The sequence below is a fragment of the Erythrolamprus reginae genome, chromosome Z (genome assembly GCF_031021105.1).
Source record: "Erythrolamprus reginae isolate rEryReg1 chromosome Z, rEryReg1.hap1, whole genome shotgun sequence".
In the NCBI taxonomy this organism is placed as follows: domain Eukaryota; kingdom Metazoa; phylum Chordata; class Lepidosauria; order Squamata; family Dipsadidae; genus Erythrolamprus; species Erythrolamprus reginae.
In genome coordinates, this window is record NC_091963.1 from 151,103,061 (window position 1) to 151,129,827 (window position 26,767).

The 26,767-nt window shown below is 46.1% G+C and overlaps 2 protein-coding genes across 4 annotated transcripts in view; both read right to left on the reverse strand.

The window, feature by feature from the left end:
- CTDNEP1 (CTD nuclear envelope phosphatase 1) overlaps positions 1-9,095 on the reverse strand; it is a 32,395-nt gene extending 23,300 nt beyond the window's left edge. The window contains exon 1 of the mRNA XM_070728915.1: positions 8,726-9,095. Coding sequence (XP_070585016.1) covers positions 8,726-8,827 — 102 coding nt within the window. The 5' untranslated portion in view covers positions 8,828-9,095. The remainder of the gene's footprint in view (positions 1-8,725) is intronic.
- Positions 9,096-12,225: 3,130 nt separating this feature from the next.
- Positions 12,226-26,282, reverse strand: ELP5 (elongator acetyltransferase complex subunit 5). 3 transcript variants are annotated; one of them, XM_070726631.1, is made up of 8 exons: positions 26,144-26,245; positions 24,053-24,113; positions 21,899-21,979; positions 20,785-21,011; positions 19,979-20,172; positions 18,169-18,273; positions 17,204-17,304; positions 12,226-15,208 (listed from the first exon to the last, which is right to left on the reverse strand). In XM_070726631.1, exons 1-8 carry the CDS (start codon positions 26,193-26,195, stop codon positions 15,100-15,102), a joined length of 930 nt encoding a protein of 309 aa, XP_070582732.1. In that variant the 5' UTR covers positions 26,196-26,245; the 3' UTR covers positions 12,226-15,099. The 3 variants fall into 3 exon arrangements, with proteins under 3 accessions (XP_070582732.1, XP_070582733.1, XP_070582734.1); XM_070726632.1 differs by lacking the exon at positions 24,053-24,113 and having other exon boundaries at positions 13,850-15,208; positions 26,144-26,282; XM_070726633.1 differs by lacking the exon at positions 18,169-18,273 and having other exon boundaries at positions 13,850-15,208.
- Between the last annotated feature and the right edge of the window lie 485 nt (positions 26,283-26,767).

The window sequence follows — 26,767 nt, forward strand, 5'->3', positions numbered from 1 at the left end:
ACAGCCGGTGAAATTGATTGGCAATCCGTGTTGCTTCCTAAATGGACAGCTTGATTTCACAGGAGTTTGATTTACTTGGAGTTACATTGTGTTGTTTAAGTGTTCCCTTTATTTTTTTTTGAGCAGTGTACATGAGATGGGTGCTAGTAAGAGGGAAACATTAGGACAGGGGACGGAAGGCATGCTGGTGCACTTATGCAGGCCCCTTACTGACCTCTTAGGAATTGGGAGAGGTCAACAGTGGACTATGGGTAAAGTTTGGGGGGTTAGGGGATGATACTACAGTGTCAGGTAGTGAGTTCCATGCATCAACTACTCGGTTACTAAAGTCGTATATCCTGCAGTCGAGTTTAGAGCAGTTTAAGTTTGTATCTGTTGTGTGCTTGTGTGTTGTTGTGGTTGAAGCTGAAGTAGTTGTTGACAGGAAAGACCTTGTAGCCGATGATTTTATGGGCTATGCTTAGGTCATGTTTAAGGCGACGTAGTTCTAAGCTTTCTAAACCTAGGATTGTAAGTCAGTGTTTCCCAACCTTGGCAACTTGAAGATATCTGGACTTCAATTCCCAGAATTCCCCAGCCAGCATTTGCTGGCTGGGGAATTCTGGGAGTTGAAGTCCAAATATGTTCAAGTTCCCAAGGTTGGGAAACACTGGCGTAGGGTATTGTGTTGCGAGTGGAGGAGTGGAGGGCTGAAGTGGAGGATATGACCCAGAAGTCTTCAGCAGCTGCACACACACACACACACACACACACACACACACACACACACACACACACAGCACCCTGCTTTATCTTTAAGGTCATCGGGCATCCTGTCTTTCTTTTTCAAAACCCTTCCTCCGGGTTCCTTCCTTTTGTCAAGCCCGCCACTCATTCACTTCTAAAGTGACATTAAAATATGAAAGCCCTGAAGAGATGGGGGGGAAGAGATTATTATTATTATTATTATTATTATTATTATTATTATTATTATTATGTAGATTTGTATGCTGCCCCTCTCCGCAGAGGGCCAAACAAAGGCCAAGGTTCAGCCCCCTCGGAGGGAAAGGCCGTCTCAACTAAGAAGCTTACCCTTCCCCCACCCCCCACCCCATGGGGCCAGGGGCTGAATCCCAGCTGGGCTTGGCTTCATTCAGCAGGACAAGAGAGTTGGCAGGGACAGCTTAGGGGTTTTGTAGTCCAACCCCCTGCGCAAGCAGGAAGGCAGACAAAACAGCTGTCTCTTCTTCAAAACCTCTGAGGTTTATTCCACCCACCCACCCCTTCTAATCTGAGATCCCATAAATCTTGAAAATGGGAAAATCCATCTCCAAAGCTTGGCTGAGAGGGACGTTTTATATATACAGAAACATAGAATCATAGAAGATTGATGGCAGAAAAAGCCCCCCTGGTCCATCTAGTCTGCCCTTATACTATTTCCTGTATTTTATCTTAGGATGGATATATGTTTATCCAAGGCATGTTTACATTCAGTTACTGTGGATTTATCTACCATGTCTGCTGGAAGTTTGTTCCAAGGATCTACTACTCTTTCAGTGAAATAATATTTTCTCACGTTGCTTTTGATCTTTCCCCCAACTAACTTCAAATTGTGTCCCCTTGTTCTTGTGTTCACTTTCCTACAGAAAGAGTATATATTAAATTCCATGCAGAGAAATGTAGAATCCTGCACCTAGGTAAGAAAACCCAAAGACATACATACAAACTGGGTGAAACCACAGTCAATAGCAGCGACTGCGAGAGGGATCTGAGTCTTCATGGACAACCAACTCAATAAGAGCCAGCAATGGACAGCAGCAGCCCAAAAGGCCAATACAATCCTGAGTTGCATTAACAGAGGGATACAATCTTGGCCTAGGGAGGTGCTAGTGTCACTCTAGAAAGCATTAGTTAGACCAGTGTTTCCCAATCTTGGCAACTTGAACATATTTGGACTTCAACTCCCAGAATTCCCCAGCCAGCAAATGCTGGCTGGGGAATTCTGGGAATTGAAGTCCAGATATCTTCAAGTTGCCAAGGTTGGGAAACACTGAGTTAGACCACAATTAGAGTCTTGCATCCAGTTTTAGTCACCACACTACAAAAAAGACACTCAAACTCTAGAGAAAGTACAGAAGAGAGCCCGGGTGGCGCAGCAGGTAGAGTGCTGTATTGCAGGCCACTGAAGCTGACTGTAGATCTATAGGTCAGCGGTTCAAATCTCATCACCGGCTCAAGGTTGACTCAGCCTTCCATCCTTCCGAGGTGGGTCAAATGAGGAGCAATATGGTTACGGCTCTGTTAAAAAGCTAACATCTTGTAAGCCGACCTGAGTCTAAGGAGAAGGGCGGCATAAAAATCGAATGAATGAATGAATGAATGAATGAATGAATGAATGGGGATGATAAAAAGACTGGAGACTATAACATACGAGGAAAGGTTGCGGGAACTGGGCATGGATAGTCTAGCAAAGAGAAGGACCAGGGGGGACATGAGAGCAGCGTTCCAATACTTGAGGAGTTGCCACAGAGAGGAGGGGGTCAGGCTGTTTTCCAAAGCCCCCAAAGGCCAGACAAGGAACAATGGATGGAAACTGACCAAGAGATTCAACCTGGAAATAAGGAGGAACTTTCTGACAGTAAGAGTGATCAACCAGTGGAACAGAGGTTGCCTGCGGGAGAGCTCCAACATTTACAACTTTCAAGAGAAGATTAAGAACATAAGAACATAAGAACCTAAGAAGAGCCCAGCTGAATGAGGCCAAAGCCCATCGAGTCCAGCATTCTGTGTCCCACAGTGCCCCCCCAACTGTCCATGGGGATCTCGAGGAGAAAGAGAATGCAAGACCCTCCTTTCCCTGGACCCCCAACAAATGGGACCCAAGGGAGCCCTGCCTGCCTCAACCCACACAGAGGCGGCACTTGGACATCCGTTTCAATCACCACCTATAATACACTCGGCATCCCTGAATCTATCTAATCCTGCCTTGAAGCTCTCCAGGCTGACAGCTGTCATGACCTCTTCTGGAAGGGAATCCCATCAACCAAGGACCCTCTGGGTGAAGAAACATTTCCCTTTATTTGTCCTCACTTTCTTACCTATGAACTTTAGGGAGGGGCCCCTCGTCCTAGTATTGTGTGATGGAGAAAATAATTTTTCTCCATCCACCTTTTCTATCCCATGCAGGATTTTATACCCTTCGATCAAGTCCCCCCTTAAACGCCGTCTTTCAAGGCTGAAGAGACCAAGGTGTTGCAACCTGATTTCCTAAGGGAGGGGCTCCATTTCCTTGATCATTCTTGTGGCTCTTTTTTGTACCTCTTCCAGTTCCATTCTATCCTTCTTGAGGTGAGGTGACCAGAACTGGACACAGGACTCCAAGTGTGGTCTCACCATCGATTTGTACAGAAGCAATACAACACTTACTAACTTATTTTCAATTCCCTTCCTAATCATGCCAAGCATGGAATTTGCTTTTTTTTACTGCTGCTGCGCACTGGGTTGATATCTTCATTGAGCTGTCCACTAAAACCCCAAGATCCCTTTCTTGGGTTGTCTCAGAAAGCTTGGTCCCCATCAGTTGGTAGGTATAATTGGGGTTCTTTGCCCTGATGTGTAAAACTTTGCACTTGTTTAGGTTAAAATGCATTTGCCACTTTGTCGCCCATTCACTCAATTTCCAGAGATCCTTCTGGAGCTCCCGACAATCAGTTTCACTTTTCACTACCCAGAACAATTTAGTGTCGTCAGCAAACTTTGCTACCTCACTATTTACTTCTACAGCCAGATCATTAATGAATAAACTAAAAAGTAAAGGTCCCAAAACTGAACCTTGGGGTACACCACTTCTCACTTCTTTCCATCCAGAGAATTGTCCATTTATTGTCACCCTTTGCTCCTGCAATATAGCCAGTTACCAATCCAGGACAAGACCTGTCCTCTAATTCCGTGGCTGAAGAGCTTTCTTAGGAGCCTTTGGTGAGGGACTTTGTCAAAGGCCTTTTGAAAGTCAAGATATACAATATCAACTAGGTCCCCATTATCTATGTATTTATTTACACCCTCAAAGAATTCTAACAAGTTAGTAGGACATGATTTGCCTTTGCAGAAACCATGTTGATTTTCTTTCAGCAATGCCTGTTTTTCTATGTGCCCAGTAATTTTATCTTTAATAAAATTATCTTTAATCCTCTTCAAGAAAGGATCCAGAGGTGATTCAGGAAATTATAGACCATTTCCTGAATCATCTCTGGATCCTTTCTTGAAGATTGGGGTTACATTTGCCTCCCTCCAATCCTCAGGTACAGTGCCTGATCTTAGAGAAAGATTATATATTTTAGCTAGCAGTTCAGCAATATCACACTTGAGTTCCTTGAGAACTCTAGGGTGGAAGCCATCTGGACCCGGCCATTTGTTGACATTTAGTTTAGAAAGGCATGCAAGAACATCTTCCTTGTTTATCTCTATCTGGTTTAATTCTTCTAATTCCCTCCCTGAGAAAACTAAATCAGTGGCAGCCAAATGCTCTCTATCCTCCTCAGTGAAAACCAATACAAAGAAGTCATTTAGCCTCATCTAGGCAGAGAAAAGAGAGGAGCGAGAAGGAGGGAGAGAGGAGAGAGACAGAAATGTAGAGGAAGAGAAACGAGAGAAAGAGACAGAGGGAGGGAGAGAGACAGAGGACAGAGAGAAGGAGGAAGTGAGGTAGAGCAGGGAGAGACATAAAGGGAGAGGGTGAGAGGGAGACGGGGGGGGGGATAAAATCCAACAAACATGTGGCTCCAGAAATACCACATAATAGAGGACAGACAGACATGGATTGCTGGCTTGCAGTTCACAACAAATATCAAGCTTAAGCGTTGGAAGTTCAATCCTAGGTAGAGGCAGATGTTAGTCCAACCCCCTGCTTTGGACAGGGGGTTGGACTAGATGACCTGCAGGGTACCTTCTGACTCTGTTTAATGTGGCCTGCGGGAAATGCTATTGCCCTCTGCTGAATTCTCCATGGTGTACGTGTGTGTGTGTGTGTTAATTTTAACAATATCCAGACGATTCTGCTGTTGCTTTCCCTAAGCCTCAAACCACACTAGGAGAAAGCAGCTAATCACCTTGGGAGATACTACCTATAGTATCTTCAAACTGTTGTGAGTGCTCCTTGTCTACCTCTGGTCGTCAGATTCTGAGGAGGATGAGCCAGGCCCCTCTGGAGACCCTAGACCAGGGGGGTTGCCAGATGAAGCAGAGAGCGACAGTGAGGGGGAAAGTGACTTGAGTGAGACTGAGGAACCACTAGAGGGGGCTGATGTGACAATGGGGGAGTGGTCCCAGTCAGAGGATGAGGAAGACATTAGAGTGGAAAGTCAGTGGATAGACCCTCACTATAGGAGATGGCTCAGAAGGCGAGAGGAGTTGCAGAGTAAAAGGTATTAGTGTATAGACTTAGCCTCTTTGGGGTGTGATGTCACTTCCAGGCAGTATAAAGGAAAAGAGCCGGGGTGGCGCAGCAGGTAGAGTGCTGTACTGCAGGCCACTGAAGCTGACTGCAGATCGGAAGGTCAGCGGTTCAAATCTCATCACCGGCTCAAGGTTGACTCAGCCTTCCATCCTTCCGCGGTGGGTCAAACGAGGACCCGGATTGTGGGGGCCATAGGCTGGGAGCTCTGTTAAAAAGTGCTATTGCTAACATGTTGTAAGCCGCCCTGAGTCTAAGGAGAAGGGCGGCATAAAAATTGAATAAATAAATAAAAAGCATTTTTGGAAATGGGGTGTGGAGATTCAACGTTATTCAATGGGAGAGATGTGAGACTAGGGGGGTGGGGGAGGGTGATTGAACAAGGCTTTAAAAGCATGATTTTTGCTTCCAAAAGACATTATCTGCTGGGTGCTTGTTGGCCAGATGAACAAATTCATACGCTTAAATGATAAATGGACTGTTATCTAAGAAATGCTGATTAAGCCGAGTTTGGCGCCTTTCCCGGACGTTGTTTATGTTTAGCTCCGGAAGAAAAAGATAACTCCTCTTCCCTTGCAGTTTAAAAAAATCTGCTTTTCGTTATGTGTGCACACATCAATAAAGAGTTCGATTTATTCATAAAATAAAGGACTTTTGAATCGGTGGGGTCCCTCCGAGGGCCATGCACAGAACACAAATACTACAGCATCTACAAAAGTCAAAACTGTCTGTTTGTGGATATGTCTGTGCTTTTGGAGGGAGGGAAAACAGGTTATACCTTCCGCCTCTGAATTACTTTAAGGATCACAGACAATTTAACAGATAAAGCCATCTGTTGTTTTACTCCTACAGAACGCACTCACAATCGTATCATGAGCACATGTTGTCATCCAGAAAACAGGTTTAGTTTATCTGATGGCAGAGGTCTCAGGATGGGCTCTATTATTATTATTATTATTATTATTATTATTATTATTATTATTATTATTATTTCCCTCTGCCTTCATTTTACTCCACACCCTGCCGGTTTTAACACTGCCTGCAAGGCCCTACTTGAGGTATGGGTCCCAAATCAACTCTCGCAAGCTTATTTGATATCCGAAGGTCAATAGCAGCAAGTCCCTCGGTAGTTGGGTGGCATACAAATCCAAATAAATAAATAAAATCCAAAATGGTGGTAGGAGGATGTGTACAGAACAAGGAGTTTCAAAAGAAGAGATTGTGGGGCTGAACTGTGGGGAGCGTGTTGGCTTTTCTGGTCGACGTTTCATGACCCAACTAGGGAACAGCATCAGTGCTAGAAAGGAATTGGGTTTGCAAGAAGGAGGGGGAGGAGAAAGAAGGAGGAAGGAGAAGAAGAAAAGAGGAGGAAGAGGAGGGCTGTAGGATCATTGTTGCTCTCTGAATTGGGCTGTTTCCTTGCTGACATTTTATGACCCAACTAGGGAACATCATCAGCGCTACAAAGCGAGGAGGTGTGCTCTCTGTTTGTATGTTGGTGGGAATTCTTCAATTGGGTATTCAATTGGGAATCCCTCAATTAGGAGGTGCCCCCCAGTAATCAGCATCTCCATAAGAAAAGATTAAACCCAGGATTAGTTATCAGGGTAGCTACCTAGCAGTAAACAAGATGCTGATCACGGTACTACTAACTGGAACAAACAAGTCCAAGAGTAAAAAAAGGCCAATTAAGGAACCACCGAAACCATTTGTAAGGTTGACAGGACAAACCAAAATCGATATAAACAGAGAGGTAGTCTTTCTAACACTGATGACTGTTCTCTAGTTGGGGCAAGAAAACAACCCAGTTCAGAGACCACCAAGGACTCCACAGTTCTTCCTCTGCCTCCTCCTCTCTGCCAACCCTCCTCCCTTCTAACATGATATTAACTAATTCGGTCAACAATGCCGTCTGGCGGGACCCAGGGGAAGAGCCTTCTCTCTGGTGGCCCCGACCCTCTGGAACCAGCTCCCCCCAAAGATCAGAATTGCCCCCACCCTCCTCGCCTTTTGTAAGGTCCTTAAAACCCAACTCTATCGTCAGGCATGGGGGAATTGAGATATTCCTTCCCCCCAGGGAAGGAATTTATGCATGGTATAAATATAATTGAGATATTCCTTCCCCCCAGGCCTATACAATTTATGCAAGGTATATTTGGGTGTATGCTTGGTTTTAATAAGGGTTTTTAGTTATTTTAAATATTATATTTGTCATATACTGTTTTATTATTGTTGTTAGCCACCCCGAGTCTACGGAGAGGGGCAGCAAACAAATCTAATAAATAAAAATAAATAAATAAGTCTTAAAAGTTGCCAAGTCTGAAGAGCTCCGGTCTACAGCAAAACAGTCAAGCTCAGAGAAGCACCCAAAGACCCCAATTAGTTAGTTAGTCCCTCCCTCACTCTCCTCCTCCCTCCATTCTGAAATCCCTTCCATTGTAGCACTGATACAATTCCCTAGTCGGGTCATGAAACGTCTGCCAGGAAAACCACCCAGCTGTGAGCATCCAGGACCATAAGGTCATTTTCCTCCCAGCAAACCTCATTTCCTTCCAGCACTGATGATGTTCCCAAGTTGGGTACTCAAACGTCTGCAAGAAAACCACCAAGCTCAGAGAGCACCAAGGACTTCCTCAGTCCTTTTTCAGCTCCTCCTCCTCCTCTCCTCCTTCACCCCTTTCTCCTCCTCCTCTCTGCAAACCCATTGCCTTCCATCGCTGATGATGTTATCTAGTTGGGTCCTCAAATGTTTGCAAGAAAACCCACCAGGCTCAGAAACAACCCCCTCCCCGAGGACCTCACAGTCCCTTTTCTCCTCCTCTTCCACTACCACCACCACCTCTTCTTCCCTGAAAAACCGCATTTCATTGGAGCACTGGTCATGTTCCCTAGTTGGGTCGTGAAACGTCTGCAAGAAAACCCACCTAGCTCAGAGTCCTTTTTCTCCTCTCCTCCTCCTGTCTGAACCTCCCCCCCCCATTTCTTTCCAGCACTGTTGTTCCATAGTTGGGTAATGAAATGTCTGCAAGAAACACCCCTCCCGCCATCTCAGAGAGCACCAAGGACCTCCAAAGACTTTTCCTCACCTTACTCCCATGCAGCCCTGATAATGTACCCTAGTCGGGTCATGAGACGCCTCCAAGAAAACCAAGCAGGGAAGCTTCAAAGGGGTGGGGGTGGGGGACTTGCCGCCTCTAAAGACCCTGCTGTCCAGAGAGAAACCTCCCAGCAGCCCCTCCAGCCCGCACTCTGCACGTCCTCAGAGGCGCCCTGCCCTGCCTCTCCTCTACTCACCGTGCGGGCCTGCCGTCGGAGCAGGTAGAGCAGGAAGCTCCAGAGCTTGGCGGCGAAGGCCAGGAAGGCCCGGAGGCCGAGCAGGCACTGCGAGCGCATCATCCCGCCGGCGGGGCCCGCCGCGCCCCCGGCCCGGCCCAGCTCCGCCAGTTTCCAGCGGGAGACGGAAGAGCAGGAGGAGGAGGAGGAGGACGGCAGGGCCCTCCGGTCAGCCCGTGCCCGCGGGCCCCGCCATCCCGGCTCCCCGTCGCCTCGTCCGCTCGCTCGCTTGAGGGGGAAAGCCGCTGGCACCCCCTCCCCCGCCGACGCTCGCCTCCGCTGCCAGAAAGGATAACTTCCGGGGACAACCGACCCAGCGCCCAGCGTCTGCTTCCGGGGCGCAGGAGGAGGGGGAAGGCGGGCGCGTCCAATTAGAAGGCGAGTGAGGAGGGGGCGGGGGCGGGAGGAAGCCGCGCATGCGCGCCTCCGCTTAATTTTTTTTAAAAAAATAAAGTAAAAAAGGAATTTGAAACCGAATGAGAGAATCGGAGCCGGCCACTCAGCGCGCGGTTCAGACGCGCAAGCGCAATCAAGGGGATTGGGATTTTTTTTAAAAAAAACAAGAAAAAGCGGAAACGCATGCGCGGAGAGTTCCCGCCTTCTTTACCTCACAAAGTTGAAGTCCCCCCCCCCCAAAAAAGCCCGTTTAAATTAAAATGCGAAAACGATTCTCGAACGTCCGCAATTTTTATGTTTTGCTTTCTGCTTAATTTGTAGATTTTTTTCCCCTACACTCAAAACAGGCTGGGTTTTGATACTAAGCTGATATTTAGGGGTGGTGGGCAACACTGCAGGACTGTTGTGAAGTGGGTTTCTTCCCCCCCCCCAACGATCAACATTCTTCTTCTCGATCCTGCAGTCCCTACGCAGCTGTTCCAAAGCATGTCAGGTCTTGAAACCCGGCCATTGCGTTAAGCATCCTTTGCACAAAATTTCTGCTTTTTGTCCACTAAAAAAAAATTCCTTTGTGTAAAGAACATTCTCTCGGTTTTTCCTTAAAATGAGCCCACAGGCTCTTTAACACTTTCCCAACTGTGGTCACTTTTAAGGACTGATGGACATCAACTCCCAGAATTCCCCCAGCCAGCTGGGTAGGGAATTCTGGGAGTTGAAGTCCACCTGTCTTAAGAGTTGTCAAGCTGAGGAAAGAAAATTATTCTAAGATGTTTATATTTTCGCCCTCCCCTCCCCCCAAAAAGTCATTTAATTTTCATCCACACCAGTGACTGTCAAAAATTTTATTTATTCCTTCAATTTTTATGCCACCCTTCTCCTTAGACTCAGGGCAGCTTACAACATGTTAGCAATAGCAGTTTTTAACAGAGCCAGAATCATGCCCTTATCACCTCGAGGTTTGACTACTGCAATGTTCTCTACATGGGGCTACCCTTGAAGAGTGTTCGGAAACTTCAGCTCGTGCAGAATGCAGCTGCGCGAGCAGTCTTGGGCCTTCCAAGAAATGCCCATATCTCGCCATCACTCCGCGGACTGCATTGGCTACCAATTTGTTTCCGGAGACAATTCAAAGTCTTGGTGATGACCTATAAAGCCCTACATGGCATAGGACCAGATTATCTCCGAGACCGCCTTCTGCCGCACGAATCCCAGCAACCGGTGAGGTCCCAGAGTTGGTCTCCTTAGGGTCCCGTCAACCAAACAATGTCGGCTGGCGGGACCTAGGGGAAGAGCCTTCTCTGTGGGGGGCCCGGCCCTGTGGAATCAGCTCCCCCCAGAGATTCGTACTGCCCCCACCCTCCTTGCCGTCCAAAAAAATTTAAAAACTCATCTTTGCCGCCAGGCCTGGGGTTCCTTAGACCTTCCCGCCTGACCAATGAATGCTTAGTTTGACTGCTGAATGAATGATATTGATAGTTTTTAATTAGAATTTTAATTGTTTTTTAAGGTATAATTGAATTGTTATTATTGTTTCCTGTTTTTCTGTATGTGCTATGAGCCGCCCAGAGTCCTCGGAGAGGGGCAGCATATAAATCCATTGTTTTATTTATTTTTATTTAAATAATATTAATTAATTAATTAATATTATTTAAATAAAAATAAATAAAATAATAAATACATTTCTATGTTTCTATAAATAAATAAATAAATATTGCCCCCCACAATCCAGGTTCTCATTTTACCCACCTCGGAAGGATGGAAGGCTGAGTCAACCTTGAGCCGGTGATGAGATTTGAACCGCTGATCTACAGTCAGCTTCAGTGGTCTGCAGTACAGCACTCTACCTACAGTACAGCACTCTACCTGCTGCGCCACAAAACCACTGCAAAATTTTAAAAACACACAAAAGGATACCAAACAAGGTGATGGTTTATTGTTTCAAAGTTCAGAGGAGCCACTGAGATAATCAAAGGCCTCGAGTTTAAAAAAAAACATGGGTTTGGCTAATCTAGAGAAAAGAATTGGGGGTTGAACCAATAGCAGTCTTTATTTATTTATTATTAGAGTTGGAAGGGACCTTGGTCATCTAGTCCAGTGTTTCCCAACCTTGGCAACTTGAAGATATCTGGACTTCAACTCCCAGAATTCCCCAGCCAGCAAATGCTGGCTGGAGAATTCTGGGAATTGAAGTCCAAATATCTTCAAGTTGCCAGAGTTGGGAAACACTGTTCTAGAGTACCAATGTCTCTTTTGTAGTGTGGTGACCAAAACTGGATGCAGAACTCTAGGTGTGGTCAAACTAGGGGATTATAGAGTGGTATTAGCACCTCCCTTGCCTTGGAGTGCATTCTTGTTTATGCAGCTCAAGATTGTGTTGGCTTTTTTAGCCACCACTGCGCAATGTTGGCTGATGTTTAGTTTGTTGTCCACTAAGACTCCAAGATCTCTCTCACATTCACTGCTGTTTAGTGTGTTTCCCCCCAGTTTGTATGTGTTTTGGGTTTTTCTTACCTGGGTGTAGGATCCTACTTTTCTCTGCATTAAATTTCATTTTGTTTGTTTGGGCCCATTGTCTAGATCCCCCTGCATCCTGAGCCTATCCTGAGCCTATCCTGAGCCTACTCCCGCCAGCTTGGTGTCACCTGCAAATTTATTTATTCATTAATTCATTAATTAATTAATTCATTCATTCATTGGATTTGTATGCCGCCCCTCTCCGTAGACTCGGGGCAGCCAACAACAGTAATAAAAACAGCATATAACAATCCAATATTAAAACAGTTATGATTTATACATGTATTTTTTTTTAAAAAAAATTGGAAATTAAATTGCATGTGATTCAGAATTCTATTTGAGCAGTATTTGCCTTGAACATTTTTCAACTAATAAAACAAAATAAAAGATACAGGGCTTTCATACATACACACTCCATGTCACATAAATAAATTATCCCTGCAATTAAAACAAAAAACATGGATAAATAGTATTACATCTGAATCAGTAATAAATTTTCTATTACAGAATAAAAATAAGCTAGAGATGTTACATTGAAACCATAGCACCAATTTATTTATTTATTCATTTATTTATTAAATTTGTATGCCGCCCCTCTCCGTAGACTCGGGGCGGCTCACAGCAGTGATAGAAACAATGTACAATACAAATCTAACAATACGAAGTTAAAAACCCATAATTTAAAAAACATGCACACAACACACCATACATAAATTATATAGGCTTGGGGAAGATATTTCAATTAGTTCCCCTTCTATTCCCTCATCTGAATCATTAATGAATATCTTGAAAAGTACTGGGCCTAGGACTGATCCGACTTCCATGTGGACATGGCCCCATTTAGGACTATTTGCTGTGTGCGGTTGGTCAGCCAGTTGCCAATCCAACTGGTAGTGTTGCTGTCTATCCCACTATTCTCTAGTTTGCGGAGTAATAGATTTTATTTATTTGACTCAGGGCGGCTTACAACATGTTAGTAATAGCACTTTTAAACAGAGCCAGCATACTGCCCCCACAATCCGGGTCCTCATTTGACCCACCTCGTCATCATGTCCAGCTCTGGACATTCAATAATTTTTCTAATTACCTCGTGTTCTTTTGGGACGCCTTCTTTCCAACTTTGTGCAAAAACAATTCTAGTAGCTACCAAGATACGATTTATCAAATATTGTGTGTCTTTTTTATATTTATGTGTAGTGATGCCTAGTAGGAAAAAATTTGGAGTTTTCCTAATTTTCTTTTAGCCATTTTTCCATTTTGTTCCAATATGATTTGGCTTTACATTTCCGCAGTTAGGGGAGGTGTTTGGAAACATTTTTGATAACCTGTTAGGGGGCAGATGCCATCTATAAAACCTTGATTCCTGGTTGATTCTTCCCATTTCTGAACATCACTGGGGGAGGAGTTCTGGGAATTCTGGAATCTTGAAGCTGTCAAGTTTGAAGTTTGTAAAAGGTGTACATGCTTTTAAAAAGTATACATGGCTGTGAAAAGTATTTTGCTACACTGGTATAGCTTTTTCCCTTGTTTTCCTCCTCTAAAATCTAGGTGTGGCTTATAAACCAGTGCATTTTATACACCAAAAATACGATGTTATTTGTCTCTAGGCGGCGGCAGGTCTGTTTCTTGATTTTTTCCCCCTAGTATTTTCCCTGGTATTGACATAAGGCTGATTTGTCTGTAGTTTCCTCGGTCGTTGGGTTTTTTTTGCCTTTTTTATAGATGGGGAGCACATGGGCTCATTTCCAATTATCTGGTAGTTCTCCTGTGAGCCATGATCTTTGGATGATGTGATAAAAGTGGTTGTTGAGCAATGACCTCTGCTCGTTCCGTTAGGACTCTGGAGTGAAGTCCACCTGGGTCCTGGAGATTTGTACATGTTGAGTTCTGACAGGTGATCTCTCATTGTCTTTTTGCCGATGTGGAGTTGAGTTCCAATTCTATGTGCGGCAGCTGTGTTATTGGTTTGTTGGTTTACAGCTTCTTTGTGAGTGAAGACAGTTGCAAAGAATGTTGAGTGGTTCTGCTTTAAGTCTGTTATTTCTTTTGCCATCTTCTCCTTTTAGTGGACCAACTGCTTCTTTTACTGTTTATGGATTGGAAGAAACTTTTCTTTAGTCTTCGATTTTTGTTGCTAGGCTTAGTTCATACTTCTTTACTTTTTTTGCATTTGCCTTTTTTTTACATTCAGTTTGTCTGTGAGATCTTTGTGTAACCATGCTGGTTTCTTTTTGGATTTTGTGTATTTCTTTTTCATTGGGAGGGTGCACACAAAAGGTCAAAGTCAGTAAAGCAGTCACGAAACACAACGATCAGATAATCCTCCTCAATGGTCAAACCCACAGGCTGCTCTTTATAGCAGCCTCACTAATGACCACAGCCCCACCCAACCACAGGTGGCCTCATTTTCTTTGATAATAATCTCTCAGTTGTTGTTGCCTATGCATCGCTCTCCGCATGCGTGGCTGTATCATTAACTCTTGTTCTGAATCCAAGGAGGAGAGAGATAATTGATCTCCTTCTGAGCTGTCTGCCCCACTCTCCTCCTCCCTGTCACTCATGTCTTCTTGGTCAGAGGAGCCTTCATCAGCCGATTCCACCGGGGGCAAAACAGGCCTGCAGCATGTGGATGTCTCCCCCACATCCACAGTCCTTGGGGCCGGAGCTGGGCCAGAGCTGACCACAACAGTTTCTAGAGGTTTTCTTCTCGTTACTTGCATCTCTGTGGCATTGTCATGGTCCTCAATATACAATACAGTCTTCCAATATTTGAGGGGCTGACCCCCAAAAGAAGGGCTCACTCGATTCTCCAAAGCCCCAGAAGACAGGAGGAGAAGCAACAGATGGAAGAAGGAGAGAAGCAACCTGGGGTGAAGGAAAAATTTCCTAACAGAGAAAGCAATTGGCCAGTGGAACAGCCTGCCACCAGATGTTGTGAATGCTCCAGCACTGGAGGTTTTTAAGAAGTTGTTGGATAACCATCCGTCTGAAGTAGTGCAGGGTTTCCTGCCTAAGCAGGGGTTGGACTAGAAGACCCCCAAGGGTCCCTGCCAGCTCACTCTGTTCTCTTGCATTAAGCGCCACACATTTTTCCTGTCTGGCTACAAATCTCTCCTCCCTCAAAAGGATGGGTGACCCACCGAATCTTTTCCCACCACCAGATCCTATCCGGGATCCAGAACCGATTTCCTGAAAGCCACTCCATCCCCCCCCCCTTTTTACTACTGTCCTTTCCCAGAGGAAGCAGCAAATCCGGACTCTTCTTCAGGTGGGTCCAGGTTCCGATTTGCCCCACTGGACCATTTCCCAGCGGCTGACTGGTTCTGCTCCCCCACAATCATCCCCAAGTGGCCAAGAAAAGCAGCCTTCCAGGAAGATACTCAAGGATTCCTCATCTGGGGAAACAGCTACCCCTCGTTTCGCCTTCACACGTCCAAGTCGTCATCAGGATCTTCATCGTCAAAGTCATCGGCAGCGTCCGGCTCGTAGTAAATTTTGCCTTCCTCTGTGGATGTCTGTAGCAGAGAGGACTTCCTGGGAGGGAGGGAGGGAGGGAGGGAGGGAGGGAGGGAGGGAGGGAGGAAGCAGAGGAGGGAAAAACGTATTCTATCATCACTTTCTTTCACACATTTCCATCCCTCCATCCTTTGTGGTCATTCATCACTGGAGGTTTTTGATGAACAGCTTGGAGAGCCATTTGCTTCTCCTGCTTCAGCAGTGGGGTTGGACTAGAAGACCTCCAGGATCCTTTCCAATTCTTTGATTCTATGGTCTGTTTATCTAACATCTCCCTCCCTCCCTCATCTATGTCTGCCTGTCTTTTTCTGTCGGCCACGTAGTTCTGTCTGTCTATATCTATGGTATCTACCATCTATGTATGTTTGTCTCTCTCTACTATCATCTATTTATGTCTGTCTGTCTGTCTGTCTCTCTCTCTCTCTCATCTATATTTGGATTTCATCTCTCTCTCCCTCTCCCTCTCTTATATCTAGGGCATCTATATCTATCATCTATGTACATCTGTCTGTCTGTCTTTCTATCGGACGGCCTATCTATCTATCTATCTATCTATCTATCTATCTATCTATCTATCTATCTATCTATCTCCATCCATCCTATATCTATCCATCTATCAGTTGTATCTGTCTATCTGTCCGTCTGTCCATCCATCCTATATGTATATATGTATCAGGTCTGTCTGTCTGTCTATCTCTCTATCTCTCCGGCTATCTATCTATCCGGCTATCTATCTATCTATCTATCTATCCATCCATCCATCCATCCATCCATCCATCCATCCATCCATCTCCATCCTATATCTATCCATCAGTTGTATCTATCTACCTACCTATCTACCTATCCAACTATCAGTTGTATCTATCTGTCTGTCTGTCCGTCCCTCCATCCATCCGTCCATCCTATATGTATATATCTATCAGGTCTGTCTGTCTGTTTATCTCTCTATCTCTCCGTCTATCTATCTATCTATCTATCTATCTATCTATCTATCTATCTATCTATCTATCTATCTATCTATCTATCTCCATCCATCCTATATCTATCCATCAGTTGTATCTATCTACCTACCTATCCAACTATCAGTTGTATCTATCTGTCTGTCTGTCTGTCCCTCCATCCTATATGTATATATCTATCAGGTCTGTCTGTCTGTCTGTCTATCTATCTCTCCGTCTATCTATCTATCTATCTAATCTATCTATCTATCTATCTATCTATCTATCTATCTATCTATCTATCTATCTATCTATCTATCTATCTATCTATCTATCTATCTATCTATCTATCTATCTATCTATCATCTATCTATCTATCTATCTATCATCTATCTATCTATCTATCTATCTATCTATCTATCTATCTATCTATCTCCTTCCATCCATCCTATATCTATCCATCTATCAGTTGTATCTATCTACCTACCTATCTACCTATCCACCTATCAGTTGTATCTATCTGTCTGTCTGTCCGTCCATCCATCCATCCTATATGTATATATCTATCAGGTCCGTCCGTCCGTCCGTCCATTCACCTACCTACCTACCTACCTACCTATCCATCCACCCACCACCACAACAACCCTGTGAGGTGGGCTGGGCTGAGAGAGGGAGTAATCCAGCATCTTTTGTGCTTAAGACAGGACTTGAACTCATCTCCTCCTGCTTTCTAACCTGATCCCTTCACCACTAGGCCAAATTGGCTCTTAAGGAACGGGCCAACTGAATGCAAATATATATAGTTTTAAACATAGTTTTCCACATGTGGACTTTGCCAATTAAATCTCGCCCTGTTAAACCTAAAGGCTGCCAAGTGGGCTCCATTTAACAGAGTGTCCCCCTACATTTAAGGCTCCTCCTGTCCTTCAATAGGAGCTTTTCTCCCGGCCAAATATTCTAAGGCACCTCGAGCCGTTTTGTGGAGCGAGTTGGGCAGCACATAAGTTTCAATCAGTGGGTCAATGAAACATTTGAGAGGAAAGCTCAGAGGAAAGAGATCGATAGAAGTCCTTACTTTTCCTCGCTGAACTGGTACGGGAGAGGCACCGATTCCCTGGCTTGGCGCTCGGCCTCCGTGAGACACAGGTTGAAGGTCAGACCAGCCGTCGGGTCAATCTGGAAAGATCCCAAAGATCAAAAGCGTTCATGGATCAAAGGAAAGGAAAGGAAAAAAGATTCTCCCTGTGCTGGAGCAGCCATCTTGGTAGGTTTCATTTAGCCCAGTGTTTTTAATAATAATAACAGAGTTGGAAGGGGCCCTGGAGGTCTTCTAGTCCAACCTCCTGCTTAGGCAGGAGACCCTACACTACTTCAGACAGGTGGTTATCTTCTTAAAAACTTTCAGTGTTGGAGCATTCACAGCTTCTGGAGGCAACTTCTGTTCCACTGGTTAATTTCTCCTTAGTTCCAAGTTGCTTCTCTCCTTGTTTAGTTTCCACCCATTGCTTCTTGTTCTGCCCTCAGGTGCTTTGCAGAATAGCTTGGCTCCTTCTTCTTTGTGGCAACCCCTGAGATATTGGAAGGCTACTATCATGCAACTGTTCGTCCTATGTTTTAGCCTCCAGTCTCCTAATCATCTTTGTCACTCTTCTCTGTACTTTTTCTAGAGTCTCAATGTCCTTTTGGGTAGAATGGGTGGAAAGTAAACAAGGAGAGAAGCAGATCCCAGCGACCAGTTAGGTCCCACAGAGTTGGCCTTCTCCAGGTCCCATCGACTAAACAATGCCGTCTGGTGGGACCCAGGGGAAGAGCCTTCTCTGTGGCAGCCCCGACCCTCTGGAATCAACTCCCCCCAGAGATCAGAGTTGCCCCCACCCTCCTTGCCTTTCGTAAGCTCCTTAAATGTGAACCAAGCACTCGTGTGCGGTTTCAGGCGATATCTGGGCATGCCCATCCGTATGACCTTTGAGGCACACAAGAAATACTACATAAACCGAACCTTGCTCCCAATTAAATCTGTCACGATCCCGAGGCACCTACCGCGGTGGTTTCCCGTCTTTCTTCGTCCACTGTGGACACACCTTTTGATGGCAGCTGGCCGAGAAAATTGAACCCAAAGCCCGGGAGGAGGCTGAAGAGTTCTGTCTGGGGAAGGAGGGGCAGAATGAGTGGGGGGCAAAGGGGATCCCAAGAACGCCACCCCAGCCTTCCTTGGCAAGCACAGTTCTCTTTGACTCAGAGGGATTCCTCAAACCTATGACCATGTCATCAGTTCGAGGATTTATAAGCCCAACAGGTCCACCCCTAACACAAGACTGCTGTCAATCGGGAACTGCTTTGACAGTCGTTAAGAGAATCTCCCTGCGGTCGTTAAATGAATCCGGCTTTCCTGTTCGACTCTGACGGGGTCGCAAAAGGGGATTGTGTGAAACCCTGCAGCTGTTGTATACGTGAAGCAGTTGCCAGGCGTTGCAATCACATGAGCGTGGGGAATGCGGCAAAGGTCATTAAGTGTGAAAAACAAAACTTTTTCACCCTCTTCCCCCCCCCCCCCAAGTATCATTGTAAGTTTGAGCGGTCACTAAATAAACTGTTGTAAGTGGAAATACGGCCCATATTTCCATTTAAAGTACTCAAGTTTTATGTCCCAATGCGATCTTTTAGACTTGTGTGTGTGTCTGTGTGTGCACGTGTGTGTGTGTGTGTGCAACCTTGGCAGCTTTTGAGACCTGCGGACTTCAACACCCAGAATTCCTCAGTCAGCCTGGCTGCCACCCAGCAGGGCGGGGTGGGAAGTGGGGGCAAGCTGGAATGCTAGTCCTCATGGTTACAACTGAGGGGTTTCCAAGCAAGAGAGGTGGCAAATCAATGGAATAATTATATCATGAAGAAACTGCCATTCAGCCTCCATTCGAGGAGAAATAGGTTCTTTCTCAGATGCTGAGATTGCACTTCATTTTTTATTTTTTTTTAATGATACTGAGACACTAATTATTACAATGTCACCTCAAGCAATTAAGGGCCTTAAAAAGTAATTAATCTCAGGGTCTATCTTCTATTATAAACTGTGTAAATCTATTTATCTATCATCTACCTACCTTTCCTTCCTTTTCTTCTCCTTCTCACCTCTCCTTCCTTCTCCCCTTCGCTCCTTCTTTCTATCCTTCCTTCCTTTTTCCCCCCTTCCCATCTCTCCTTCCTTCTTCTCCTCCCCATCTCTTCTTTTCTTTCCTTTCTTCCCTTTCTTCTTTTCCACCTGTTTTTCCTTCCTTCCTTCTCCTTCCCATCTCTTCCCTTTCTTCTCCTTCCCTCTTCTTCTCTTTCCCATCTCTCCTTTCTTTCTTAGCTTTCTTTCCTTTCTCTTCCCATCTCTCCTTCCTTCCTTGCTTCTTCTCTCTCCCATCTCTTTTCTTCCTTCTTCCTTCCTCCTTCCCATCTCTCCTTCTCTTTCCTTTCTTCCATTTCTTCTTTCCCATCTCTTTTTTCCTTCCTTCCCTTCCCCTCTCTTCCTTTTCCTTTTCTTCTCCTTCCCTCTTATTTTCCTTTCTATCTCCTCCTTTCTTTCTTCTCTTTCCCATCTCCCCTTTCTTCCCTCCCTCTCTCCCTCCCCTTTCTTCCCTCCCTCCCGTTCTCTTTCCATGCCTCTTTCTTTCCTTCCTATCTTCCTCCCTCCCTCCCTCTCTCCTTTATCAGTCAGGAAGTAAAAAACGCACCGCAGGGCGAAATTCCATTTCTTCGACACCCCCTCCTCATTTAGCGCTGGAGGAAAAGACATTTCCTGCCATTTCTGAGCCCAGAACCGAACCTTTGCCATATGCCTCAAAGGGAGCCCTTGTCTGGCCCAACTCACCTTTTGCAGAAACTGGTTCCCCTTCTTTCTATGGAGGACCACAGCGGTCTGGGGGGTCCCGTCCCCACCTCGTCGGCTCCCCTGTCCCGGCTGCAGGGTCACCACCAGGCGGGCGAGCGTCTTCAGCACGTCCAGCTGGGCAGGCGGATGCAAGTCCCTGTGGATGAGCGCCACGATCCGGACAATTTTCAGCCCTGGGGAGAAAAGGAGACGTCGAGGACACCCCAAGACTGGCCGTTCCTTCGAGCAGCCTCAGGGGTCACTCAGGACTCTTCCGTTTGCGGGCTTCCTGATGAATTCCAACCCCCACAAAAATCACTTCTTAGAAAATAAAACTCACTCTTTATTCACTCAAGCAATGAATGCAATGATAATAGAGTCTGCGTATTGCCCTCAACAATTTTGGGTCCTCATTTTAACAAATGTCGGAAGGAAGGAAGGAAGGAAGGAAGGAAGGAAGGAAGGAAGGAAGGAAGGAAGGAAGGAAGGAAAGAAAGAGAAGGAAGGAAAGAAAGAAAGAGAAGGAAGGAAGGAGAGAAGGAAGGAGGGAAGGAAAGAAGGAAGGAAGGAAAGAAGGAAGGTGGGAGGGGGGAAAGAAAGAAGGAAGGAAGGAGGGAAGGAAAGAAGAAAGGAAGGAAAGAAGGAAGGAAGGAAGGAAGACAGAGTCAACTTTGCGCCTGGTGAATTGTAGGCAGGCAGCCGTCAGTTAGCAGAAGCAGCCTGCAGTACTGCCTTCTAACCACTATGCCACCAACCTGCCCTCCCTCTACCCATGCCAATGCCCCCCCCCCCCATGCTTTGCTCACCAGCCGCGTTCGCTTTCCTGGGCAGCTGTGCCAACACTTGGCAGACGGAGGGAAAGGGGAGGCGGAGTAGCAGCCAGCTGAGGGAATCCAGCACGATCGTGGTGGACCCTCGCGAGGTCGTGGCCAGGCGGGATGCTAATTCCGAAGCAGAGAATTCTCCCAGGGTCAGGCCACTGCCCCTCCCGGACCAGCCCAGGGGATCTGGGAAAGCGTCGTGATACGAGATCCTGGCGGGAAGAGAGTTTACGGATCATCCTCAACTGAGCAAGACAGTTTTCTCTTGCTCACTTGAGACGTTTGTCGTGAGTTTCGCCTCATTTTACAACCTCTCAGATCACGTTGTTGAGTGAATCGGGCATCCCTTCCCCCTCCAGCCATTGCTTTGGCTTGTCAGAAACGTGCGACCGTCATAAAAGGTGTAACCTTTTCACGTCATTTGCTGGCAGGCCTGGGGCCATTGACGTTTTAATACCTTGACACTGCCCAATAAATGAATATTTGATTTTTGAAGCTGTGTGGTTGGTTTTTTTTAACTATGGGGATTTTATTTATTTATATATATAATTTAAAAACATTTTAAAAAACCGTTATTAAAGCAGACATATACACAAACATACCATGTATAAATTGTATAGGCCTAGGGGGAAAGGATGTCTCAATTCCCCCATGCCTGACGGCAGAGGTGGGTTTTAAGGAGTTTACAAAAGGCGAGGAGGGTGGGGGCAATTCTAATCTCTGGGGGGAGCTGGTTCCAAAGGGCCGGGGTCGCCCCAGAGAAGGCTTTTCCCCTGGGCCCCGCCAAACGACATTGTTTAGTTGATGGGACCTGGAGAAGGCCGACTCTGTGGGACCTAACCGATCGCTGGGATTCGTGCGGCAGAAGGCGGTCTCGCAGATAATCTGGTCCGGTGCCATGAAGGGCTTTATAGGTGATGACCAACACTTTGAATTGTGACCTGAAACTGATCAGCATGTTTGAGGAACCTAAATTGGCATAAATTTTAGACTGGTTCACATTGCCATTCCCTGCTTTCAAATATCTCTCTCTCTCTCTCTCAATCTCTCTCTCTCTCATACACACACAGACACACACACAAATAAACTTGAAACTTACCGAGAAGTCACTTCAGTGCTCATCCCAGCCTTGAATTCCAGTTCTGGGAGGTCGAAGCTGAGAACGTGGATGGATTCTGCCCTAAAGAAGAAAAGCAACGTAGCTCTTAGACTTATATACCGCTTCACAGGGATTCACAGCCCTCGCTAAGAGGTTGACAAAGCCAGCATGACTGTGCCCAGCCATCTGGTCCTCATTCAAACCATCTCAGAAGGAAGGAAGGAGAGGAGGCTCAGTCAATTTTCAGCTGACCAGGATCGAACTCCTCGCAGTTAGCGGCGAGTTAGCCTGCAATACTGCATTCTAACCACTGTGTTATCATGGCCCTTCCCTCCCTCCCTCCCCTTCCTTCCTTCCCTCCCTTTCCTTCCTTCCCTCCCTCCCCTTCCTTTCTTCCTTCCTATTCAGCCCTTAGACATAGACTGCTTCACAGTGCTTTGCAACCCTCTCCAAGTGATTTACAGAGTCAGCCTCTTGCCTCCCAACAATCTGAGTCTGACCTTGGAAGGACAGAAGGCTGAGCCAACCTTGAGCCTGGTGACATTTAAATTACCAAATTACAGGCAGCCGGCAGGCCTGAAGTGCTACGTTCTAACGACTGTGCCACCATGACTCTGTGGGCGCAATGTGGTTACAGACCAATTTTGCCCATCAAGTGCAGATGAGTCCACTCTATTGAGTTCCCTGTAGTTCACTACGGTTCTGAAGTTGGACCTTTAAAAAGCAAGACAGGAAATCGACTCATCTGAGTTGGGGCATTGGAGAAGGTGCCTGCATATTCGTTGGACAGAGGGCTCCCAGCTAAGAGGCAGCCCATCTATAGGCGGGCATAAATAATAATAATAATAATAATAATAATAATAATTATTATTATTATTATTATTATTATTATTATTATTATTATTAGATTTGTAAGCCGCCCCTCTCCAAAGACTCGGGGCGGCTCACAACAATAATAAAAACAATGTCACAGCGAAACAAACCTAATATTAAAAGAAGCATATAAAACCCTATCATATTTAAAACCAAACAACACATACATACCAAACATAAAATATAAAGAGTCTGGGGGAAGGTGTCTCAGCTCCCCCATGCCTGGCGATTTAGGGGGGTCTTGAGTAGTTTACGAAAGTCAAATAGGGTGGGGGCAGTTCTAATCTCTGGGGGGAGTTGATTCTAGAGGGCTGGGGCCGCCACAGAGAAGGCTCTTCCCCTGGGGCCTGCCAGACGACATTGTTTAGTCGACTGGACTCGGAGAAGGCCAACTCTGTGGGACCTTATCGGCCACTGAAATTCGTGCAGCAGAAGGCGGTCCGGAGATATTCTGGTCCAGTGCCATGTAGGGCTTTAAAGGTCATAACCAACACTTTGAATTGTGACCGGAAACTGATCGGTAGCCAGTGCAAGCCACGGAGTGTTGCAGAAATGTGGGCGAATCTGGGAAGCCCCATGATTGCTCTCGCAGCTGCATTCTACACGATCAGAAGTTTCCGAACACTTTTCAAGGGTAGCCCCATGTAGAGAGCGTTGCAGTAATCGAACCTCGAGGTGATGAGGGCATGAGTGACTGTGAGCAGTGACTCCCTGTCCAAATAGGGCCGCAACTGGTGCACCAGGCAAACGCCCCCCTCGCCACAGCCGAAAGATGTTTCTCTAATGTGAGCTGTGGATCGAGGAGGACACCCAAGTTGCGGACCCTCTCTGAGGGGGTCAATGACTCCCCTCCAGGGTGATGGATGGACAGATGGGATTGTCCTTGGGAGGCAGAACCCACAGCCACTCCGTCTTATCAGGGTTGAGCTTGAGTCTGTTGACACCCATCCAGACCCCAACAGCCTCCAGACACCGGCACATCACTTCCACTGCTTCACTGACTGGACATGGGGTGGAGATGTACAACTGGGTATCATCCGCATATTGATGATACCTCACCCCATGCCCTTGGATAATCTCACCCAGCGGTTTCATGTAGATATTGAATAGCAGGAGGGAGAGGACCGACCCCTGAGGCACCCCACAAGGGAGAGACCTCGAGGTCGACCTCTGACCCCCCACTAACACTGACTGCGACTGACCGGAGAGGTAGGAGGAGTGCCTCCCACTCCCAACCCCTCCAGCCGAAATATGGTGTATTCAAGGGAGCCTCCCACTCACCGCCGGGCAGCAGCTGCTACGAAGGTCTTCAGCAGGGAGTGGCCTTCACAAGCAACTGCATCTGCCAGATGGGAAAAAGCCAAGTCGAGTCTTTTGGGTTATGTCGTCTCCTTAGTTCGGGTTTAGCACAGTTCTTAATGATATTTTTATTCTGTGCTCTTTTAATCTTTTAACTATTTTTTTTACTTGTTTTATAACATTTCTGCACACAATGAAATGAAAATTGAAATGAAAAAATTAATGATTATTGGTTTATTTTGCTCATAAAATGCACACCCCTCCCCGTTTTTGTGAATTTTCTTCAATTTATAGAGTTTTGCCTGCAAAATGCATTCTATTTTACTAAAGTTGGTGTGGGATTGGTAGCTTGAACATTTCTGAATATAATGATATGAAAATTGAACTGAAAAAGATGATGCTTATTTGCTTATTTTGCACATAAGTTCATTTATATTTTTGTTATATTCAGAAATGTTCAAACTACCAATTCCACACTAACTTTAGTAAAATTGAACACATTGTGCAGGTTAAACTATCTATAAATTGAAAAAAGTTCACAAAAAAGGGGGGGGCTGCCTTTTATGATCAAAATAAACCAATAAGAATTAATTCTTTCAGTTCAATTTTTATATCATTGTGTGCAGAAATGTTCAGACTACTTTCCAAGTTAAAAAAGTTTTCAAATTGACCAAACATAAGCACTTCAAATGAAGAATTTTCCGTCCGGGTCAGGGTGACCTGGGAACAGAACTTTAGGGACATTTTTTTTCAGCAAGAAAGAAGCCCCCCACCCTAAAAAAAAATTCTCATAGAGAGAACCCATGAAATGATGCAAAGTCATGAAATTTCAAGTTTCAGATATGCAGGGAAAAAATTTTGCAGGGTGTCAAACTTTGATTTTGGATCTCACAGACCCGAACAGAACAGCAAGGTTAAATTTTGCGTTATTAATAAATAAAACAAACAAACAAAAAACTGGAAGGAAATTAAGATGAGTCAGGCAAAGTGCCTCTCTTGACCACTCACAAAAAACTGCTTTCTCCTGGACACTCCCTGATCTTTCTCAGCTGGGGAGGGGGGAAGGAACCCTGTAGTGGGTGGGATACCACTAGGAGATCCCCAGTAAGGGGGAATGGGAGGCCACTAGCAAAAGTCCTGCATGGTGATACACCTACGGGAGAATGGGAGGCCACCACCTGAAAGGGATGGAAGCCCACCAGGAGATCCCTTGCACACAATAAGACCACCCAATCCCTTCCAGGATGGATGAGATTGCCATCAGGAGACCCCTTGCCTGTAATAGGTGACCGTGCAAGAGGGATGGGAGGCCACTAGGAGATCCCCAGCAGGGTGGATGGGAGCAGAAGCAGGATCAGTAGAAGTCCTGCATGTGATAGCCATTAAAGGATACCCTATCGGAGAATGGAAGGCCACCAGGTGATTCCCTGCATGCAATGGACCATCAAGAGCTTCCCTGAAAGGGATGGGAGGCCACCAAGAGATACCCTGCACGCAATAAGAGCCCCAGATCCCTTCACAGGAAGAATGGGGGTGCCATCAGGAGAGCTCATAGAATATAATAGAATATAATAGAATTATTTATTGGCCAAGTGTGACTGGACACACAAGGAATTTGTCTTGGTGCATATGCTCTCAACGTCCATAAAATAAGATATACATTTGTCAAGAATCATGTGGTACGACACTTAATGATTGTCATAGGGGTCAAATAAGCAATGAAGAAGCAATATTAATAAAAATGTTAGGATGTAAGCAACAAGTTAGTCATACAGTCCTAAGTGGGAGGAAATGGCTGATAGGAATGATGAGAAAAACTAGTAGAAATAGAAGTGCAGACTTAGTAAAAAGTTTGACAGTGTTGAGGGAATTATCTGTTTAGCAGAGTGATGGCGTTCAGGAATCGTCTTGCAGAAGATAGACCTCTGTGCGGGGGGAGGGAGGCCACCAGGAGATCCCCCCCCCCGCATAAATGGGCCACCAGGAGATCCCCCAGCTGTCCCATAAAGGGGGCGCCGCTCCGCTGCAGCCGAGCAGGACTGGGTGGGGAAGCCTCGGGAGGAGCCCCCTCACCTTGGATGAGGAGCAGCCCTTCGGCCGCCCCGGACAGCAACGCTTCCACCATCCTTCCGCGGCTCCTTCTGCATAATCTGTCATCGCCCGCGCGCCCTGATAACGTCACAGCCCGCCTGAAGGGGATAAACTACACAAAGCCGCAGCGCCCCCTGCCGGTTGGCGCCGCCATCGCCTCTGAGGCGATAGGTGACTAACGGAGCGCGATTGGAATTTTTTTTTTTAAAGCGGAAAAACATCCCCCCCCCTTTCAAACTTTTAGGACACTTTCTCTTCAAAATGAATTGTGGGGGAGGGGGGGAAGACAGGTTTAGGCGTCATATTCGCCCTGCACCTCGCTAGGCCCACAGGGGGCACTACAAAGCTCATAGTGCGCGCGCGGGGAGAAGCGTGCTAGACGAGAAACGGCTTTCCCTTATCACATCCCACCATGGCGGCCATAAGTCCCCCAAAGACCCCCAGACGACCCTCTTCTCAGGGAAGCCCAAGCGGGAGACAGAAGTGTCGCAAACCCCTCCGCCGTCAAGCCGCGAACGCCGTTGCTAAGCCGAGCCAGGCCTGTTGTAAGGACGGCCGTCAAGCGCGGCCCAAGTCGTGAAAGACATCCCTCGAAAGGAGCCCCGT

Coding starts and splice junctions, on each gene's coding strand:
- ELP5 (XM_070726631.1), bottom strand. CDS start 26,195: ATGGTGGAAGCGTTGCTGTCCGGGGCGGCCGAAGGGCTGCTCCTCATC. Junction 20,173..20,784: donor CAGGAAAGCGAACGCGGCTG/GTGAGCAAAGCA, acceptor TTTTCTCCCCAG/GGCTGAAAATTGTCCGGATC. Junction 17,305..18,168: donor AAAGACGGGAAACCACCGCG/GTAGGTGCCTCG, acceptor GGATCTTTCCAG/ATTGACCCGACGGCTGGTCT.